This window comes from Buteo buteo, chromosome 12, assembly GCF_964188355.1.
Source record: "Buteo buteo chromosome 12, bButBut1.hap1.1, whole genome shotgun sequence".
NCBI classification, from domain to species: Eukaryota; Metazoa; Chordata; class Aves; order Accipitriformes; family Accipitridae; genus Buteo; species Buteo buteo.
In genome coordinates, this window is record NC_134182.1 from 29,624,702 (window position 1) to 29,648,173 (window position 23,472).

Below are 23,472 nucleotides of genomic sequence, written 5' to 3' on the forward strand. Positions count from 1 at the left end.
GAATTGCTGATAAAAGTCCCAGGAACAGGAGCAAAAACCTAAGGTATGGGTCAGAAATCCTTGCAAAAATTGTATTTTGTAATAAGGCATTCAAGAAAACTTTAACAGTTTGGATATACACTAGCAACATCAAGATGCTCTTGCTCCTGGAAAGTCCTGAACAAAATGCAGGATATGAAGAAATATTTTCTTTAAATCAGAAAGTTACCTTAAAGAAGTCTATGTAAGGTCCTTGGAAAACCTGTCCCTTGATTCTTAATAGATTCTGAGATATACATATGCACATGCACACACATTAGATATACATGTATACACATATACATCATATATACACAGAAAATAAATTGTTTGGGGGCTTGTTTGCAACATAGTACAAAATTTTCCTCTTTCTTCCAGGTTTTTAAGACAGTCTAATAATCCCATTTGGTGTGGAAAGCGTATTCCTTCTTTAGTATAAATTCCACTGTTCCACTGAGTTCCTACAAAGACAAAAGTTAATGCCTTCATCCTGTTAGACAAAAAGAATGTGAATGTATACTGAAAACAAAGACTAATCTTTTTGAGGCTTCCTCTTTAACATTTGCCTGATCCAACATAATACCTGACTTCCTTTTGATTTATAGTCCCAGACAATAACTGTCCTTTCAGTTACAGCCACGACACATTTCAGCTGAGGTAGGAAATCACATCCAGTGATCCAAGCAGTATCCTGATGAAAATAAAAAGGGTAGCTAAAGAAGGATTTTCTCTGTAAATTTATAAACTTCTGTGTCATTTAAGTACACATTTTAAACCATCTCCACATAAATGTAGCCAGCTGCTAGGTCCAGCCCCAGCTAACATAACTGAGAGTTCTAACTCCAGGAATAGCTCATACATGAAGTTACAGAGGCGCCAGGCTCAACCTATTTTATCAGTGACTCACCTCAGATGCACAGATGTTGCACATGAGAGGACACAATACATAGATACTGTTAGTTGAACTGTAATGACATTCTGAAAAAAGCACTCTGAGCAGAAGAAACTTAAGCTAAAACATCCATTCTAAAGCAGATTAAATTGTTACTTGGATATAGTTTAGTTCAAAAAAAAAGAAAGTTAAAGGCAGTCAAAATTTCAGCTGTAATGGCACAAACCCTACTGAAATGAATGTTTATGAAAATAAGTGACTTATATTAAATAATTTTAATTCTCCCAATAGGTAGATCAAATATTTGCAAAGATATACATCTGCCCATATTAAGCCATTGTTCAAGTATGCCTCCAATTATACAGGTCATAATGTAAAATAATTTCTCTTGCAAAGTGCAAGATTAGAGACTCAAATTCAGTACCACACTGGCCAAAATTTGGGGTTTTGTTGAAACATTAATAGCTGTTTGATCTCCCTCCCCCAAAGTGTAATGGACCTTCCTAAATGAGAGAGGGATTGAAATGGAATATGCTCCATTTGCTATGTCTGCAATGGCACAATTATCTATTACTTTAAAATAATTCAGAACATCTATAAAGTAACACTGACTGAAATATCTTCTCTAGATTAAAGTGACAACGAAACATTTGACACAGACTTAAACAACACTGTTATTGTAGTTCTTCAAGTAAGTACCTACCTGTAACCTCTAAATAACTGTTTCTAGTGGAAGTACTTGAAACAGTTAAAACAGGGACTTATGTTGCTAAAGATACAGTTTACATCCACAAAGTGAGGTAGGAAGAAAAAGCACAATACTAAGCCCATGGTGAACCGAAGGCAGCTGCTGATGCTTCTACTTGTATTTCCATTGTTGTACACAATATTGATTTTGCTGTTAGTGTAAAGGGTCCAAATTCCTGACAGAGTGATGTCAACATTATTGCAGGAGAAAGCTTCTTTCTTCCTAATGGCCTGTGAACTAGTGATGATGCATTTACAAGGATTTCTTGTGCTGTTTTCTACAATAAACACATGGAAAATGTCAGTCCTGCAAAGGCCTTATGGATTGGTTGGTAATTCTTACGGAAGTCTTCGTTAACTGTGGCTTTTTGGGGTCCTTACAATAGTGTCAGATAACAATGACTAACTGGTGTGAAAAAGATGAGTTTACATTTGTAATTAAGCTACTATTTTGTAGTGCTGGCTTGTGATGATGCAGTCAGAGTAACACGGCTGCATCTTGCAAAGGTTTTGCAGGCTGTCACATGTAGTGAGATGGTACAGAGGCAAAGAACAAAACCAAGCAGTAAGGAGAACCTTTGCATTTGACTGCTGACAGAGAAAGTCTAAGGGGCAGATGTCCCTTTGCTTTCTTTTTTGTGTTGTAGTTGAATTTTAGGCAATAAAACAAGCCCTGATGAAAGGAGTTAAAACATTGATACCAAAAACTTTATGTCATATACTTGCCTAGAAATACAACCAAGAATCTCTGATATTACTTTGAAACAATTAAACAAAACAAATCACATTACAGGACAGTGATCTGAGAAGGCATGACTAGTCCTTATTTACAGATCAAATGTCCCCCTCCCATGTAAAGTTCTATCTCCCATATATGCTGTCCTGGTAACTGAATCTTTCCAAGTCAGTCAGTATATGCCTTGAGAGGGGACTTATCTCAGTTGAACACAAAGTATTTCTCACCTATTTGGGAGAAACAACTCAGTTAACCTGTGAGGATAATCTTGGAAGACAGAAGAAAGTCAGATGTCTGGTAACAGTTAAGGAAGAATGAGTGGGAAAGGCTAGACATTAGCTTGGCAACTCAAAGGAAACATTTTCATCATTCTTAAATGTCTTTTAGGCATGTTAGCTCAAGGCTACTATTCTGTTTTCCCATACTGAAGGTCAAATTTAAATACTTTGAGAACATAGGACAGAGTGAAAATGGTGTCATTTGGGCTGGCAGGGGATATTCTTCTCTCGGGGCACAATTTACTAATTCTAACAGAGCTATTAAGCAAAATATTAGAACAATGATGTTCTCATGTCCAGCAGTGAGCTACAGTTTCCAGACATGTTTCTTTAAATGTCTCAAGGAGCAAATGTTTTCCTTTAACCTCTGTCTCCAGGCTTACTATCAAAGTCTACTCTCCTGAAGCTTTCTTCTAAAGGAGCTATAGGTCACCTCTTTGACATTCTGTGAAGTCTTGTCTTTTTCTTCTTAACCCATGTCTACCTGCAGATGAAAATGCACTGGGTATTTACTGCATGTTGGCACCTGACACTGAGACTTTTAAGTTTTTCTTTCAGCTGAGGTCAGAGCCCTTTCCACAGAATAGAACAACAGAAGAGAGAAAGCTAGATCCTTTCTCATTGATGATAGATGCCAGGGACCCTTTGCCCCTTTGAAAATCTGATGTAGCCACTGGAGTCAATGAATTTATTTTAGATTTTCATAGGCACAGATAAATGAGATTCAACCTTCACATCCAGGAAAAATGAGAAACATTTCACTTTCCACAACTAAGCAACTAAACTTCACAAAATTTAGTTAGTTTCTTAATTACATGGTAGTCTAAGTTAGTCCACATACTTACATTCTACAGGGCCTTAATAGTCTCTGCTTCCCACCAATCTACATAATAGCTTTGGTTCCAGTTTTATTAGGCAAGTCTGGATATCAGTTTCTCCCTCACTATTGTCTCCATGTAGGTAATGATGCTGTGCCACCAGAAAGGGCATGAGCATGGGCTTCAGTTTCCCTCTCTTGTCACAGTATCTGTGCCTAGAAAATCAGATTGTCAAACAAGAACTTGGCAGCAGTTAGTCCCTAGGCAAATGAAACAAGGGACACACATCCATGCATTGCTATGTAAAGGTACCTTAATGCTTAGCATGTTCTCAGAGAAAATCCTTCTCTTATGGGGTTGAGGACTATTACTCCCCTAAAGAATTAGCAGTGAAAGGGAATCGGATGTTGGAATAACATGTGCCTTCTGCTCTGACTGGTTTTACTCCAGATAGGAACAGCTCTATCCTCTAATTCATCAAGGCAAAGGTCTGCTTGCAGTTAAGCAAACATTTAAAAAACAGTCAGGTAAAATTGAGCTTGATATTTCTTTTACAGTGAAGCATCCTAGCCATTGCATTGTAGCATCCACTGGCTTAGAGACATGATTATCATTAAGATACTATTTCACTAAAAAGGAGAGAAACACTGACAGAAATTACAACCTAAGAAGCATTAAACCCACTTCTGGTTTCAAGAGTAAATAAGAACACGTGCTTATATGAAGTTTTTTTTACAAAATCTATACAAAGACTATATACATCAACTTATGTCTAATACACATACAAATAAAACCATATAGTGATTTTTAAGCCAAACAAAATGGTACACATTCAAATTTTCCTTACAGCATCTGAACTGCAATGAACTTTGAGTGAAAGCAGAAAGACATAGGTAGAGAAGCAATGAACACTCCAACAGGAGGAAATTGTTGGCCAAGACAGAAATTCTCTTGTAAGATTCTCCTCTCTATAGAAGATAAATATTTCTAATTACTGACGGGCAGTCTAAAAAAATATTTGAAAAAGCAGGTTTCAACACGACGTGCAATTTGTATACGCCAGCAGAAAGGAAGAATTAGTAAAATGTACTCCAGATTTATCCTCTTCTTTCCTTTTGCATTATTTATAGGCACAATCATATTTGATAATATAACAGCAAAAGTAGAAACAAAATCTGTTTATTGCACCAGTTTATTAGAAGTTTCCAGTCAGGGAAAAATCCAGCACAGAAAATTGAAGTTTCCTGGAACAGCCAGCAATAGAAGTGTTTTCATGCATAAAACTGAATTATTCTTATCTTAAGACAAATTGCACTAAATTTGTCTTTAATAATTCCAGTGAAATTCCTTAAATTACACCAAAGTTCAGTGGTTATAAAGGCCTGAAGAGACCACTATAATAACTGAGTTTGGCTTCCTGCATAGCATGCTCCAGAGAATGTCCACTGAGAAGTTTAGTGCCTAACAGAGACAGAGAGATTGTTCAAGTTAGTTAGCACTGCCTTGCAGGCCAGTTCTTGTTCAAGGACTTCATCCTGTGGAATAAACAGCCTGTGTAAACAGCAGAGCATGGTGCTCTATCCTTAAGATCCAAAATGAAAGTTCTGGACCAAAACAGTCTCCTAGTGTGGCTTGAGGCTACTCAGAAACTAAAAGTATGAAAGTCCTGAAGAGAGCAATGCACAATTAATAGATTAATTTGATACACTGTGAAGTGGCTGATAGAACACTCTGCCAGGGACTATAAGCAAAACATGCTGCCTAGTTCCAGCTTTAGAGCAAAGGCTATAAGAATTTCTCTTAGCACTGCCATACTTGACAGACAAACGAGGCAGCTGCACCAGATCAGCCTTTTCATTACTTCCTTGTTTCATCCTGTCACTCAAGGGGTCTCTCTTCACTCCCTTATTTCCAGCACAGTTTCTGGTTCAGCTTGTCTGGCTTATCCACTGGGTCTGTTTATGCTTTTCTATGCTATGCTTAAAAGATGTTTCATTTCCATTCTTCAAGAGAAGTGACTTGTTCACTACCAGTATTCCCATCGTCATTCAATGATGATTTTATGCTGACTACTATTTTTGGGACCTGTCAGCTGGACAATTGTTAATCCGTGCACTCTGGTGGTTTTTTCAGTGGTCATATTTTAAAACAAAAAGTCATATGGTACTAAGTCAAATACCGTACAGTTTTAAGTGTATTATATTTATGCCTCTATTCTTTTCACTCAGTCACATAATCCCATCAAGAAATGAAATCAGGTTTTCCTGAAGTGACCTGTTCTCCATAACATCCCTGGAACAAAACAGTAAATGATCTGTACTCATAGTTCATGTTCCTTTTATACCACTGTGATGCTGTGAAAGTTCTGATGGCTGCAGTCCACTGGATTTTATTTCTAGAACTACTATGTTTCACAGCCTTTCTGGCTCAATATCATCAGGGCCAAGACCTCTGTTACTCTGGTTGAGTAAATCTCTGTTCTGAAACACCTAGAGAATGAGAACACTGAATGGAAGAAGGTAGAGGAATCTAAGGATTGTTCTGCAATGTTAGCCAGCTTCTACACACATCATGGTTTATCAATGCATGGAAGGTTTGGAGTCTGATAACTTATCTCTGAATTCAGTACCTTACTTCATTTGCACAAAGTTGCATACAAAGATATATCTTGATCAGTTAGCTAATGCCAGTATTGGTGATGATGTTAAAGTGGAAGAAAATGGAGTAGTAATTGTAGTGAGAAAAGAATGGACTGCAGATCCAAAAAAGAGACATGTAAGCCCTGCAAGGCAAAGGCAGCTTTCTCTCTTTAGCTATTCAGAAATTAAACATAAGGTATTATTCATAGTTGTACATTATAAACATTTGGTGCTGAGGTCTTCAACTAATATAGTTCACCATATCTTTAATAAGCAAATGGTGGGTGATGATTTACACTCACATAAGATATTGTCCTTTGATTTTTAATAAGTGTTTAGATAAAAGCTATTAAAATGCAAAGCTTCAGTTTCAATAAGCATGCTTTACAACAGAAAAACTGTGACACAATTCTAGAGATATATCTCTCAAAGAATCCCCAAGTTAATAAATTTAATAACATCATACATTTCAACTCTCTGGAAAGTGGAATGTATTGTCTCAAAAAATTCCAGAATTTTATTTCAATGCAATTTGGGATTAGGATATATAATTTCAATTTTAAGAACAAAATAGCTTAAAATATTATGTTCTGCAAACATAGAAATCTTTTAACAACCATCAAAAAGTTCAGGAACCTCAAGTCCAGTAATAGCCATTTTAATTCTATTTTCAGTGCAGTAGTTAGAGGAAGGATGAGAAGAATGTAAATTGGCTAAGGACAGAACTATGCAAACACTTAAATAAGAATGTTAGAGAAGATTGCCTATTCCTTAAGGCAGAGCACAAAGCATAAGAGGATCATTTTTAACTAGAAAACCTGAAAATTTTACAATTCTGATGCCAAAAAAGTGAATATAACCACAGGAACAGAAGTAACACAACATCACCAAATACCATAAAATCTGTCAGACACAGAGCCAGAAGGATTTCATAGCATCGCAGGCATGGGTTTCTCTTTTCTCTTCACTAACCATCAGCTCTCCAGTCAATTAAATGTCCCTGGGAAGCCAAAGATTTTCCCCCTCAAAGACTTTACACCCTATGGTAGAGACTGCCATACTCAGCAGTAATGATCCCAACCGATCCAGCAATCCCCAGCAGCAATGATCCTCCATCCCAAAGGCGGGGAATCCAAACTATTTCTAACCTACTTCCTTTCCCTAGGGAAGGCTGAAAAAGTGGAAATATTTCAACTGGGAAAGGATGGGAGAGTGGCATGTAACAACAGACACAGTAGATCTGGTGCAGAGCTGAACGGAAGTGGGTGCTCACAGATAATAAACAACGGATACTAAAACTACCAGTTTTGGTATTAGATTTGTTTATTTGTTTGAAATCACAATCCTAACAATTATGGTATTACACCATAATACTGCAAGATATCATTATGTTAAACATATCCTCCTTTCACACTTTTTAAGGCAGAGATGTCCTTCAACAGTGCCTAATTCTGCCATGGCTGCCAAGTAGCATCCTACTGTCACAGCAAAAAGACCTCCACATCCACTGAGGAATCATTTTAAGATTAGTGCTTAGTGCTCAGAGAGAAAAAGGACCCTGTGGCCACGTGCTGCCCACTGCAGCATCAGGCTGGCACTCCAGCTTCTTCCAGCTTCTTCCCCTTGGCACCTCCAAGGACAAGCACCAAACATTGTTCTGATTCTACCTTTGCATATTTGGACTGGGGAAGTTGTTCCTACATGCAAAGCAGGAACAAACTACTAAAATTCACTCTTATAACACAGCTGTAGGAGAAGTTCTAAACTGATTCTAGTCAAAGTTTCCAGAAGTCGATAGGTCCCAAGAATGTTTCTCACAATTTGCCTCTCTGCATTGATTCCTCAGGTCAAATGAGTCCTAGCAACAAATTAAATGCAACCCAGGCCCAGAGCTGTTTTCTGAGTTGGAGTAGTAGGGCCTGTGTTCTGGAGTACTTCCACTGCATTTTAGAACATCCATAATATGTGAGAGATAATCAACAAAATGCACTGCTCCTTGGCACAAGATACCTACACAGACTTTTAGGGCAAGGGGTCATGTCACTTTGTTAAGACTGATGACAGTTCTCTTGTCTGCATGTCATCTGAGGGAAGCTCATTACCTAAAATGTGCAATGAATACTCCCAGGGTAAAAATGAGGTTTTAAAGTATATACTGTGTGGCCAACTAATCTACCTAGCAAGATGTAGAACTGTTTTTCACTAACGAACTTATTTTTCTTATTTAAATTTTACAGTGACAATTGAAATGTTGGATCTTAGAAGAAAAAAGTCTGGAAAGGTAATAGGTGAAGGACAATTTGGTAGAAAAAGCAGCATTTATCTGAGTTTTCTTTTTATCAGAGGAAAGAAATCAAGTTACTCAATTGTTTCTATAACTGAAAGGAATAAACTGAACTTGTTTGACCTATGGCACCCTATGACAAATTATACAGAACTCTCAAGGTTGGAAGTAGCATTAGAATAATGTTTTATTTCCAATTTATTTCTTTCTAATTATTTCTAATTATTTCTAACTATTTCTAATTATTTCACTTTAGTACCTACTGATTTTTAATTAAAATGTTTTAACAGAAGGAGGAAAATGAACTTACTTCAACACTGGTGGTTGCTAGAACCCTCATCTGAAAGAAAAAAATAATGTTGTCACAATAACAAGTTAGCAATTAAATTAAAAGTCTGAACACAATCAGCTCTCCTGTACCACAGGCAGAACAGAATAATAATAACCAACAGAAAGTTTGTAGTTAAGATCTTCTGAGAAAGATCTTTAACGTACCTAGTGTCTGTTCCCCTATGTATAGTCAGGAACTTAAAACCTCTCTTTCTCTCACAGTTGTTTCATGGTTTGTTTGTTGGTTTGTTGGTGGTTGTTTTTTTTTAAATTGAGATGTTGGAGTGAGCAAAATAAGTAAAAAATACCATTTTTTGTAGTGGAGTACAGATCAGCTGTACTGATGGAATTGTGCTTCTAATGGTCCTTCACAGCTAGAACAGTTTCAACTCCTGTAAAAGGCAGGATGTGACATACAGAAAACCAAGCTAATGCTGGCCCAGATGACATGTCAACTAGTGCTAGCCAAATACCAGGTAGAGGTAGCACTTTAGGCTGCAAATAGGAATACACATATTGGTACAGCATCCTTCAGCAAATTTAACTATTGGTGGACAGTGTAGCATGCGACTCAAAACCTGAAGTGTTTAAAGTCACAGGGTGGTAGGCATACCTGTCACCATCATCCAGTAGAGACAGGGTTACCTTTTTTGTCCTTTAACAAAATTATTATTCACTTTTCAAAAGCCATTTCAACCTTTTGCCTTCTGAAACAACCACAGCTGCTTTTTCAGCTCCTCTTGCCCCTGCCCCTCATCAGTAATTAAGCAGTGGTGCCTCATTCCCATCCCAGCAATTCCACATTTCATAAACCAAGAAGCTAGGATCAAAGTCTTTCTTCCCATAGAAGTGTGATGCCCAGTGTCATCATGGACAGTCTTTGAGCAGAGTTTAAAACTATTGTTAATCAAGAGTTTAATATCCATGCACTGTTATCAGATTTGGCTTTATGTACAGTAACATTAAATAGAGCATGCACAGAGAATTTTCCTTAAAGCTGCCTACTCCTACAGGTCTTCTGTGCTGATCAAGGCAGCATCCATGCCTGAGAACCTGAGAAGGGTAAGTGTCTCATGTTCTAGAGTAAACAGGAAATGGTTGATAATGCAGAAATGCATACAGGTGTTGAAGCATATTAGGTCCACATTTGTTGCGGAAAGCAATGCTTATCCCTCAGATAGAATCATAGTATCATTTAGGTTGGCAAAGACCTTTAAGATCATTGAGTCCAACCATTAACCTAGCACTGCCAAGTCCACCACTAAGCCGTGTCCCTAAGTGCCACATCTACATGTCTTTTAAATACCTCCAGGGATGGTTACTCAACCACTTCCCTGGGCAGCCTGTTCCAGTGCTTGATAACCTTTCAGTGAAGAAATTTTTCCTAATATCCAATCTAAACCTCCCCTGGTGCAACTTGAGGCCATTTCCTCTTGTCCTATCACTTGTTACTTGGGAGAAGAGACCTACCCCCACCTCACTACAACCTTCTTTCAGGTAGTTGTAGAGAGCGATAAGGTCTCCCCTCAGCCTCCTTTTCTCCAGACTAAACAACCCCAGTTCCCTCAGCCGCTCCTCATAAGACTCGCTCTCCAGGCCCTTCACCAGCTTTGTTGCCCTTCTCTGGACGTGCTCCAGCACCTCAATGTCTTTCTTGTAGTGAGGGGCCCAAAACTGAACACAGTACTCGAGGTGCGGCCTCACCAGTGCCAAGACCTGGTTGGTCTACAAATGAGTATTTCTTTGCCTTCACTTCAGTTTCCCATAGCTGTAGATATGTAAGAGATCATGGGATTTCTTATCACAGCAACCAGGGTTAACAAAAGTCTCCAAGCCCTCTTTTAGTCAATAATTAGATTCACTAGCAATTTACATAGCGGATGAGAGAAGACTGTCACTGGTGAAATAGGAGATGATCTTGAAAGCTATCCTGATGTATACAGACTAAATTAAGTATTCTTAATGCCATCTAACATGACTGACACTAATTATTTGCTGATAAAAAATCTGATTAATTCTTATTTAACTGAAGTTTAATAAACTGACAAGCAGTTATATGGTTTGTAACTTCTTTATTGTTCCTATTCTTATTTGTAAATTAGGGGTTTTTTAAAGTTTTTAACTATTCTCAGTTTCTACCCAGTATCAAATAAAAACTCGTTAGATAGTCAACTGACTCCAGGGATATAACACAACCATTAAGGAAATCATCAAGTTATATTTGCTTTCCAAAGAGCAAAGAGAATAATACTAAGCTGATCTTAAGGAAAGCTTGGTTGCACTGGACATCAATTTACACCAGGGTGAATGAACAGAATATGGCCCTGTCTCTTCCTCCACATGTATGTTTCTTACTAGTCAAATGCCCCAGAAGTAGCACAGTTAAAATCTGTATTATATTAGATTCAGTAATTATATCTGACCAAATATTATTCATTCATGTACATGGAACACACTGACTTCTGTGGGATACATGTGCATCCCAAGAACACCATATGTTTAATAATCTTAAAAATGCAACAATTATGCAAAAACAAGCCTCTGTCTATTTGTTAATGCACTGCTCATGAGCTCATATTTTGGCCTCTCCATCCAGAACACAAGTCCCACCAAGCAGCATCTTCAGGGCAAGCATCTTGATATTCCCTTACCAATATGCTGCAAAGTCACACTAGACAAAACAACTCACTAGCTGAGATTTCAAGGCCAGGTCTCTTTAAATCCTTGGTCTTTGAGAGAAGAAGATTGATGCAAAAGATGCTAACTCCATATTTGTCTGTGTGATGTGAAGTCATATTCTAGCAATAGGACTCAAATGACTGCAATGCTAAAGAACTAGAGTTTTCTCTTGCTTGCATCAAGATACATCAGAGCAATTCTAATGAAGTCAAAACTCATTTGCTCAGATCAGCTGAGACAGAGATCATATCATGAGTAAACTGCTGTTGCAATGCCTTAGTCATTTTCAGAACATACAGTTTTATAAGTGGGATTTGAGGTCCCTAATTCACTGTGTTAAGCAGCTGGGTGTAAAATCATTTACAATGCAGTCACTGATGTCAGAGTGACATCAGTCCAGTCTATGAGGAGGTAGCAATTCAACTTGAAAACCGCATGGGGAGCTAGGGGGTGGGGAAGAGAGCTATTTTTAACATTATACTTTGTGAAATTATTTTTCATAGGTGCGTAAGACGGATAATGCTCTGGAGGACAGAGAACTAGGCTTTCAAATAAATTATTTCAGTATTTACCAAAACTGCAGTACTGCTTTGTTGTTTAATCATCCACAGGAATCCTTTCTTGCTTTACGCGCTCCTGTCATAAGCATTATGCACTAATTAGCTAAAACCCCTAGAAAGCATTACTGCTGCTTTAAAGCTTTATTGTATTGTCTGAAACAATTTTTAATCAACTGGTTGTATTAAAATTGTACAAATGTAAAGTGCCAATGAGCATAGATGTGTGATGTACCTCATAGCATCCGGAAGTGCATACCTCTAAATAGTAATATAATCATCTGGGAGACTCATTTACAAATTCTACTTTAACAGCGTCTTGAGACTGAACTTCTACTTAAAATGGTACAGATCTCCTTACAGTTTGCTTATAAGGGGAGTAACTGTCAAGTGAAGCAGTGTCATACAGACTGTCAGAAAATTCAAGACTTTCAAGGTTCTAGATGTTGCTGTATTAAATAACTCTTCTTTGCAAACAACTGATAAATGTTTCTGTCCATTCTAGATATTCTCAGTAGCTTTAGAAAATACTTAATTCTCTGGTTTCCACTGTTTATGCAAAAGTTAATTCCAATAGCATATTTTGTATTCAGGGAAACTTTTTCTAAAAAGAAACACAGATTATTTTCTATTAAACTAAATTCTGTTAAGAATGTCTTTTATTAGCCATTTCTACTTTCTATCAACTTCTGTGGACTGTTCAGTAGGTTTATAATTGAAAATAACAATGTATATTTCCTACTGTACTTAAAAAATATAGAAAAAGTTAACTGTAATAAAAAAGATATCTAGCTTTTTTTTATGGGTAAGTTTGCATGCTAGATCACAGTTCACTCAGTTCCCATATATACTGCCTAATGGAATAATAAAAAAGTTTGTTTGAGTCAGAATTACCTGATTGTTAAAAATAGTTAGCACTCCTTTCTGAGAGGATGTTATTGTGAAATCCAGATGAGGCACCTTCACTATACCCTTAAGCACATCTTGTCTCTTCACAACTGTCAATGACAAAATATTACTTTTCATCTTACAGACACAGAATATCTAAACAAATAGAACCATAATATAAAGAACATTTTCTCTTTCTGAAATGCATATTGGTACCAACTCCAAGGCAATAGTGCATTAGATCATAGATTATCCAATACTTGATTTAAATAATCATGTTGCAGTTTTAAATATCATTAATGCATTATGGATGTGCTAGTTCTTTCTACGCTATTTAAAAAATACAGAAAGGCAAAGAATAACTATAGACATACAGACATACATAAATAGTCTGAGTCAGACAAATTCATAATTTAAAAATAATTTAGGAAAATGGAGAACTGGGCAAGGCAGCAGTGTGACGTTCACACGTAATGAGTTTAGTGAAAAAACACATATTCTGGAATACATAAGAAGAAGAAGAAGCAGCATGAATAAAAAGCAGACATGTGATCTTATCATTGCACTTTCAATAAAGTGTGCAACACACAGCCTTAAAAAAAAAAATTAGTTTTGGATACAAGATGAAGTATGTCACCTGCATGAGTAATCTGCTGTTTTTCAGATACAAGGAAAACCATGTTTTCTTCTTTCATCTGGGAAGACATGGCATCACTTTCTCCTATGAAATAGCCAAAAATCTAAACAAAACAAAATAGAACAAAACAAGCAATTTATAACAAAATTACACATCTGATCTTTTGCTTCTACCCAGCAGGCAGAACACTGCCCAAAGAAAGGGCATCTTAGAAATCCCTTACAGCTGCATAAATGGCTTCTGCTGACTCCAACATGGAGACAGGAGATCCCAACAAGCCCCACCCCATAATGTCTACCAGAGGTTGACAAAGAGCATAAAAGATGAAGCAAAATGCAATTTACACATCTTTCAGATGTTTGCCACTAAAAAAAATAGAGCTTTCAAAGTGCCAGCTACATTTGGGAAAGAGATGCAGAGGTCAGTTTCCCAAGTCATTGATAAATGATAGCTGTTAGACTGTCCAGGATAGGTCTTTTAAATTTTGAATCCAGTAAATGACTACAGGTAGGTCCTAATTTAACTAAAGAGAAGATTTAAAATTACTTGAATTTTTTTTTATAATAAAAAAGTGTCCTTTGAGATGGGTATACTGTTGTGGAGACAGCTGGAAACTTAGGAAACCCTTCAACATGGAGGTACTTGAAAAAGAGAAACATCAGGAAGATAAAGAAATAGGAACACTCACACAAGGTCATGGAAATCTATTTGGAAGATTTTCTCAAGCTAAAGAGAGGCAGATATGGAGAGGTAAATTTGGGAAAATTAGATCTGTGAGAGAAGGAAGAGAGGAACAAAGGGTCAGGGTAGAGTTCTGGGAAAGGGGGGTGGGGGAGAGAAAGACAAAGATGATAGAAGAGGAATATCAAAGGAACAAAGTGATGTGTATCCCCCTTCCTTGACTTTCAAGATTGAGGACATGCTCAGCAGTGCCAAAAGCAGCAGGGGAACTCAGAAGGACAGGGATGAAAAAGAAAAATAAAAGTTTCACTTAAAAGGAAAGAAAAGGCTAAAGAGGATGAGAAAAGCAAGTGGGACTTGGGCTGATGAAGTGTTAAAAGGAGTCAACTTAAAAATAAAAAAAAAATTAAAAAGAGGAAGAGCTACAGATATGCGTGGAAGAAAAAAAGGGTCTATGATTCTCACCAGTAAGTAAATATGTACATCTCTGAATATCAAGAGGTGAAAAAGAGATAAGGAGACTTTAGAGCTGTGGTACAGCTGCACTTATAAGCCTGTGGCATTGTTAGAAGAACAAAGAACACTGGTTTCACTCCTGACATTAGTAACTCTCCAGGATTACCTGAACCATTTTGAAACTCTAGAGTTTGTCAGAGAAACAAAATTAAAAACGACCACCACCACGTCATATGTAGGATACAAACCAATCCCATTTTATTTTATTAGAACTCATTCGAATAAGCCTGGAAATATCTGGTTTGATCCAATCATTACAGATAGGATGTTTACCACAATTATGGCAGATCAAAAGCTGATGCTGAAGTTATGGTTGATGTAAATTGGGCTTAGACAACAATCAAATTACCAATGCAACAATTAGTCTGTTTCAGTGTAAGCTAAATCTGGAGCATTCCAGGATTCAGCACTTTCCTTATTTCAGTTTTCATCTCTTTCTCTATACCCAGACTACCCATAAAACAAATCTACCCATAAAACAGATCTCCTGAAAGGAGCTTAGCTTTATGTTCCATAATGTATAGATAGCTTGTAATATATATCACCATCAGTTTTCCCACTAAACAGAAAGAAAACAAAAAAGCAAAAAACTCACTGCAGCTTTTCAATGCAGTATTATATTTCAAACTGTGCTGGATAAGGACGTGTCAAGGTAAAGAAATCAATGTCTGATTGAAGCTGATTCAAATCGTCTAATCTTTGTCTATTTCATAGCTGAATTACCACATCCATCATGGATGACTTTCCAGTTACTTTATGTTAAATATTGCTCCCCACAAGAGAAAATAAATAAAAAACCCCACATTAACACTTTAATCAGGATTCTTTTGAACAGAGAAATAACAAATATTTCTGTTTTACTCCCTACAGCACTCAATATAGTCTCACTAATATCCACCTTCTATATGAAATGCAAGCTGTGAGATGCTGAAGATTCATTAAATACCACACTCCTCTTTTTTTCAAGAAAGTTTACACACAGGGCGTTTTAAAAGGCTGTCATCAGTCAGCTCACACTTGGTAAAATTTGAGGAATGCTCATAGAAAGAGTTCTGAGGAATTTTATCCCAGGCAAATCCCACACAGATTTCATAAGGAAACTAAAGGGGCTTCACCTCTTTTATTAGACCACATGCTGTGCTTGCTTGTGTAATTATTGCCACACCTATACAAGAGATTATGTTACCTCTTTCCAATCCCATACAAAGAGCAGTAAAAAGTTTGAAATTATGTAGAGAATTTTGGATAGTACAAGAATTTGAGTAGTGCTCTAATCATGCAGTACTTCTGCATGTCTGATGGCAGCTGGCCATTTCAAGAGCTTGGCTCGTATATCATGTGCCAGCAAATCCAGAAATGTCTTTCCGCCCCCCCTATTTTTAGAGAGTTTCGAAGAAATGCTGAGCAAAGCCAGGACTTCAACTTTAAGTATCCTCTCATGTTGAAAGAGGAAGGAGGGAAGAATAGATGGCTTGTAAGTAGTAGCAGACATACAAAGATAAAAGATTTCAAATTTACCTCTCACAAGGTGAATTTAATAACAGAGGAATTGGATGTGGCCTAAAGTTCTATCTGTTAAAGAGGGCTTATTGGCAAATTCACTAGAAGACGGTTACATGAGGTTTGATGTCCTCTACAGCTATTTCACAGATTTCCTGCAGGCACTCCTTGAAGAAAATCTTTAATGCCTGACATAAGCAAAGTTTGTGAGTAATTTAACATTGTAAGTAAAAACAATGTTAAGAGAAGTATTAACCAGAAATGTTCTCTTAGAGAACCTTACTAAATTGAAAGGACCGAACACACTGGTTTTAGGATGATATTAGGAAATTACTTGATAGCAATTGTTGATAACATGTAAAGAATAGGTGTTAGGTATCTTCAAGGTTCAGAGAATAATGTGATGTTCCAGTGTAACATAAAATGAAAATATGCTAATGAATTTATAGTTCATGCCACTTGGTAATACCTTGCCTTATGGCTTTAAGTCCAGCAAGGACTTGCCATATATGCAATGCTACCTATGCTATCATAGGAAAGTTACTGTGTGCTGGAAGTTATGTCCCATCTGCACAATTCTGTCTTCAGGTAAAAACCAAACAAAATCTTTTAGTAACATATGATGATGGATGCTCTTGACACAGACTGGCTCTAACAATGTAAAAACCAGTCATTTTTATAGAACAGTTGCTTGAAATGCTATCCATGGAAAATACCTTAATAAAAGATACTTTTCTAGAGCCAAGTGTTCATAATTTCTCATAACATGCAGAAAAAGAGCACCATGTTTAAAAGAAATAAGACAAAGTAGTTTTCCACAAAATGTGTAAAACTGTGGATAATATGGAAGTATCCTTTTTAGGTGGGTTCAGAATTTACAAATGGATAGATTAAAAGTCCATCATGGGATACTAAACACAGAGTGCAGTTGCAACTCTGGCACAGAAAATCCTTAAGCTATGTGCAGCCAGAAGCTAGGAGGGGTAAACCAGATCTACTATTTCATAGTTACCTCATTTTTACATGCTTTTTACAAAGATTTGGTATTTACCACCATTAGAGACAGAAAAATGGATTATATGGATCTCGCCCATCTACAGACTCAAATAATACATACAGAATTCACTGGTTAAAAAACTCTCTACGAAAATGCTGCCATACCTCTAATGCTTCACATTTAAAGTAAAGGCCAGATTCATCCCTGTGAAAAGGGGAAGAGGAAGGAGAGGAAGCTTTTCTGATGGTTTAGCTAAAGATAGACTTATCCTCAGAGCACATATTACATGCTGTAGTCATAAGACATTTTGCATTTTGTCAAGAAGCCTGAGGCCAATGCATATCAGTGAAGTAGTTCAGGAGAAGACCTGGACATACACAGGCTCCATGCTCCAGATCCTCCTGCCTTGTCAGGAATCTAGTATATCAAACTTTGTTTGAGGATAAGCAGTTCTGGTAGACAAATCAGTGCTCTTTCACAAAACAAGCAGGAAAAATGTTTTTTATTTATTTAGGTCATGCTTTAACATGTATTCACGTGCATCTGCTTAACAGGCTCAAGGATCTTGGTTCAGAGACAGCAGAGGCCAACTTCCTCAACTCATGTAAACCAGTGACACATAATTAATGTTTAATAAGAATTTTGATTTGCAAGTTCAGCTGATGTGCCAAACAGATAGATATGTGTAGGAAAGAAAAGTAGTTCACCTACAAATAAAAATGTAACCTAACCAGGCTTTATTTAATTCTTTCCAATTAACCTCTCTTATCAGACCTCCAATAGCATGCCTTTATAAAGACAGATACATCTCACAGTTTGAAAGAGTGGAATAAGAAAAATCACACATATTTGGAATAAAAAATAGTCCTGCTTGCTGAAATTACTGGACTGATTTTGTAACCAGCATAGTATCAGCAAATCTTGCTCTTAAGAATCTGCTAGAATTAGCAGCATGGATTCTCTCATGTGTTAAGCTGTTTTGCATGATATATTTAGAAGTCTGAAATTAGCCAGAGATAGTCAGCAGAAAATCCAATACAGGGAATCTCTTAGCAAAAAGCTTGTAGAGACAATGCTGTCATTTGCAAAATGCCCACCTGTTTACCCACATGAAAAAGGGCGGAAAGGCAGGGCTCAGCAAAGGTCTTCCATACTTAATCTTTCACTGATAAGATGGCCTGAAAGAACTAGTCCTCACTCTAGTGAAATAGGTTAGGGATGCATCTAGGGGTTATTTTCATATTTACAACTTCCACTTACACTAAATACTGATCTGCTGATGCGCAAGCTTCACATTCCAGGCTTTGGCACTAGGAACATAGGATTTTTCTTACTTAAACTAAAATTGTAATAGCATAGGGCACAGAATAACACAAGCTAGAAAGAGCTACATTTTTACAATATTACAAACTCCTTCAGCTCCCAAGGCATATACCAGAATGGACATCATCACTCAAATTTCACAAAAGAAATTCCAAAGACAGATTTTAGCCTCCTGTCTTCAAATGTCTTCCCTGGAAACTTGCATTTAATCAACAAATGGACACATGCAAGTTTCTAAACTGTTTACTATCAAACTAAACATGGAGCCTCTTTCTTTCTCAACTTGTTAAAATTAAAAATAACTCCTTGAATACGATAACAGCAACAAGTAAGTTACTCTAAGCCAGTTCTTCAATTTAGTTTTTGTCTAGATCAACCAAAACAATACATTTTATCTAATTTTATAGCTTCAAAGGCATATCTGTTTTCCAAATAATTTTTTTTTTTTTTAGGAAATGAATAGTGGCCAGGATAAATAACAACATGAGAGGCCCCAGTATGCCATGCAGCAGACTCAAGCACAACACATAACCAACAGCTAAATACTGTTACCTTTTAAGATTCTAATTAGTTGTTTATATTTAATAAAGCTTTACAAATCCTTACCTCACACCATTCTGTCCTTGCATCAAGGTTGTTGCTAATCTTCCTGAAAAAGGTCTTAATATTATGATCCTTGACTTCTGCACCAAAAAGTGTCTGTGTGGTTGTATAGAACTTATCATAGTCTATCTCATCTGTATGGGAGGGACAATATCCACAGAGTTAAAAACTGGCAAGCTACAGCTTCCTTCCTTATCCCCCCTATCTCCTGTTTTATTTCTCCTTCAATATCAATAGCATGCAAGTTCTAGCTCCTCACACTGTATTCACTAATATAAAAAAAAAAAAAAAAAAAAAATTAGTCTTAATGTTCAGTCTTTTCAAAACTACCTGATTTGCAGTGCATGACAGGAAACAGATAGATAAAATAATAGGTGAAAAATTCTCTCCTTTTCTTTCTTCCTTTACTTTCATACCACGATTCTGGTTTGTTGATTTGAACCTGAATGGTGTCTAGGATAAACTTTATCCTTTCATGCAACAATAGCCACTTACATTGAGAAAAGCAAAACTGCCCACATTATTTACAATTAAGCAACTAGATTTACATAATTCATTGGGTTTGTGCTTTTACAGATCACTAGAAACATCACATTGTGCTAACTTGTATATGTGGCAACTCTATCAATTATATTTTGTGAGCAATCACCATAGCATTATGTCTTGACCAGAAGTCAACAGGAAAAAAGCATTCTCATAGCGTAATCTGCCTATTTCTTGTAAAAATCAAGAAATCACAGTTTGAACATTAATTTGAGGTCTTTCTTATAGTCTTGTCTCTATGACACCTTCTCTCCATATGAAAATTACACTTTTCCATCAGAAAGAGTATCTCTTACCATCATCTTTAATATACAAGCCTAATCTCTCCTTTGTCTTCTGGGTTACCATTTTTTCAACTAGTTTCTGGAACTGCTTCAAAGCATTCTTGAAATCCAGTAGTTCAAGAGCAGAGCAACTCTCCTTATCACAATCCTTTTCAGACATCCTTTATTAACAGAGGACAAGGTAAGAGGGAGATCTCTTCTTACACACTGGTCCAAGCCTTGTTTTGCTCCTTAAATCTTAAACTCCCACATGAGTTCATATGAGATGCAGCTGCATGACAGGTATACCAAGCACCACATAATAAAAAAGAGGTGACTCTGGCTTAGCATCTCAAGCTGGCAAACATAGTAGTGAATTGTTGATGTCACAACCCCTCATTACATCACAGAATCCTACTTGCTGAGCAGCCCTAGGTCACGAACCAGGATCACTAATAACCTGGCATGTGAGATTATTTCATGATACCTTATGCAATTGGTGGCTGAACAGGCATGAACTTTCTCACTTTCAGAGCCAGACAAGGATTTCATCATGGTTCAATTCTGCTACAGCTGGCACTGCTTTAGCAATATGAGATCACATTCTCCAGTAAGAATACACCTTTGAGACTAGCTGTTGCAAGTTTATCATATCTTTCAGACTTTTGTACTGAATGAGGAGGAAGGAAGATTATACCAGTTATCTCTAAGTTTCATATTATCTTCTTAAGCATTGTATTATTTTCAAGTTTTCTACCAAAGGCTGCACACCAGCTAACACAGTTAGGAACAGCTACATTGTGGATTCCCTTGGATCCACATATCATTTGGTGAAGAAAGATGGAGCCAATTCTCTGTTTATATTTGCTCTGTGACAGGAGAACTGAGACGAGCCCAATGATATTGTAGCAAGTGCTCCTGCTGCAAGGCTTGGCCAGGGATCTCAATCTAGGTGGGGATGCCTGGTTTTACAGTATCAATAAGAGCATTTTACCAGGGATGTTATTAATAATTATTCATGTAGTACAAAGAGGACAAAGACATCCAATTCAATCCAAAAAGAACTAGAAAAGCACCTTTTCACAGTAAGTTCTTGGAAGTAACATTGAATGTGTGCTTCCTTAGTAAATCTCTCTCCATTTCTTGAATATATGCCTTGTTGTCCTCTTTATTGTATTCAAAATCCCTAGTCAGTGAACTAGAACTTTGTCCTGGTTTTGGCTGGGATAGAGTTAATTTTCTTTCTAGTAGCTGGTATAGTGTTATGGTTTGGATTATAGTATGAGAAGAATGTTAATAACACACTGATGTTTTCAGTTGTTGCCAAATAGTGTTTAGACTAAGTCAAGGAGTTTTCAGCTTCTCATGCCCAGCCAGCAAGACAGCTGGAGGGGCACGAGAAGTTGGGAGGGGACACAGCCAGGGCACCTGACCCAAACTGGCCAAAGGGGTATTCCATACTATGTGATGTCATGTCTAGTATATAAACTGAGGGGAGTTGGCCAGTGGAGTGGATCGCTGCTCAGGAACTAACTGGGCAGCAGTCAGCGAGTGGTAAGCAATTGCATCACTTGTTTTGTATATTCCAATTCTTTATTATTATTATTGTCTTTTTATTATTGTTATTATTATCATTATTATTTTCTTCCTTTTTGTCCTATTAAACTGTCTTTATCTCAACCCACAGGTTTTACTTTTTTTTTCCCTGATTCTCTCCCCCATCCCACTGGGTTGAGGGGAAGCGAGCAAGTGGCTGTGTGATGCTTAGTTGCTGGCTGGGGTTAAACCATGACAAACGTCCAACCTAGAAACCCAATTACCCTGCAGAAACCTTTTTTTAATTGCATAAATCATTATGATTGAGATTGCAAGAAATCCAATGATGGACTGGTGGAGGTTTAGTTATCTTCAGCTGTCCAATTGCCTCTCCCTCAAGCTCTTACAACCATTCAAAAACTCCCTTTACTTGCCTTACTGAATTTCCAGTCAAGTTACTGTTTCTTTCTTTCTCCTAACATACAACTAATAAACCCAGAGATTAAGTATGGCTCTTAACATGTGCCCACCCAAAGCTCAGCTATGTGTCTTAAACGGTTACCGTTTTGAAAAGGGTCTGCATTTAACTCCTTAAAGTCAGAATACTCCTATAGCAAGGTACCACAAGGACATTTCTGTTTTTTTTCCTAGGGGCATACTTAAACAAGAGCAGGATAGGGCTATTCAGAAAGCAGAATTGCAGCTACCACTTTCTTTTGAAAGTGTCAGCCCAGAGCACTCACTAACTGTCATGGTTTAACCCCAGCCAGCAACTAAGCACCACTCACTCACTTCCCCCGCACCCAGTGGGATAGGGGAGAAAATCGGGAAAAAGAAGTACAGTTTAATAAAACAGAAAAGAAGAAACGAATAATTATAACACTAATAAAATGACAACAGTAATAATAAAAGGATTGGGATATACAAATGATGCACAGTGCAATTGCTCAACACCCAGTTAGTCCCCAAGCAGCAATCCCCTCACCCCCCCAGTTTCTATACTACAATACCCCTTTGGCCAGTTTGGGTCAGGTGCCCTGGCTGTGTCCCCTCCCAACTTCTCGTGCCCCTTCAGCTTTCTTGCTGGCTGGGCATGAGAAGCTGAAAACTCCTTGACTTAGTCTAAACACTATTTGGCAACAACTGAAAACATCAGTGTGTTATCAACATTCTTCTCATATCTAACTCAAAAACATGGCACTGTACCAGCTACTAGGAAGACAATTAACTCTATCGCAGCTGAAACCAGGACACTAACTAATCAAAATTGTTTTATATGCTACCCAATGTCTTGACATCAGACATAATTTTTGCCCTGCAAGAGCACCAGTCTCTGTGTTATATCTGTGTTATCTTTCTATCCCGCTACATCTTAAATTCTTTACTGAATAGTGGAACCCTAGGGTATCCTACTGGAGTGGCAGAAAAGTGACTTTATTTTTCCTCTAGTTGAAAGAGAATTAAATCCAAACCTATCCCCTGAATGAGAAAGACAGTGACTGCTGAAGAAAGGGCAAGTACCAGTTCTTGTTGGAATATTCTAAAGAATCAAGCTTCATTCATTCTTTGGAATGATGCAAAAAGCTGTCTTTAAAGAATGGTTCAGTGCAGTGAATTTTAAGAAGGAAGCATTTTCCTGAAAAAACAGGTGCTTGAAAAAGGAGTTTTATGATTTGTACCTGTGGTCATTAGTAGTCCTCTATTGACTAAACAGTCACAGTTTAAAAAAAAGGCTGTAAGTATCGGTGATTAATATGTTAATTACTTTGGATCATGTTATTATCACAGATTCTTTGCATATGGAAGCTAGTTATCTTGCTCAGGGTTCTAGATTCTATGCTACACCTCAGATGATCAACTTTCAGTTCCTACAACCCTCTACTGAATCTGACCCCTCATGCTTGATAACATTTTGCAAATTGTAAAGGCTTACCATTTTTTGACACTGCCATGTGAGGCAGTGTGTTCTACTGTGAAGTCACCATATTCTTGTCTTGGCTCTGCCAT

General features: G+C 37.3%; 1 protein-coding gene across 1 annotated transcript in view; it reads right to left on the reverse strand.

The window, feature by feature from the left end:
* WDR64 (WD repeat domain 64) overlaps positions 1 to 23,472 on the reverse strand; it is a 78,386-nt gene extending 54,914 nt beyond the window's left edge. Inside the window, exons 1-7 of the mRNA XM_075042045.1 lie at positions 23,399 to 23,472; positions 19,963 to 20,111; positions 19,127 to 19,257; positions 13,504 to 13,606; positions 12,873 to 12,976; positions 8,723 to 8,752; positions 602 to 709 (exon numbers count right to left, since the gene is read on the reverse strand). Coding sequence (XP_074898146.1) covers positions 602 to 709; positions 8,723 to 8,752; positions 12,873 to 12,976; positions 13,504 to 13,606; positions 19,127 to 19,257; positions 19,963 to 20,111; positions 23,399 to 23,472 — 699 coding nt within the window. The remainder of the gene's footprint in view (positions 1 to 601; positions 710 to 8,722; positions 8,753 to 12,872; positions 12,977 to 13,503; positions 13,607 to 19,126; positions 19,258 to 19,962; positions 20,112 to 23,398) is intronic.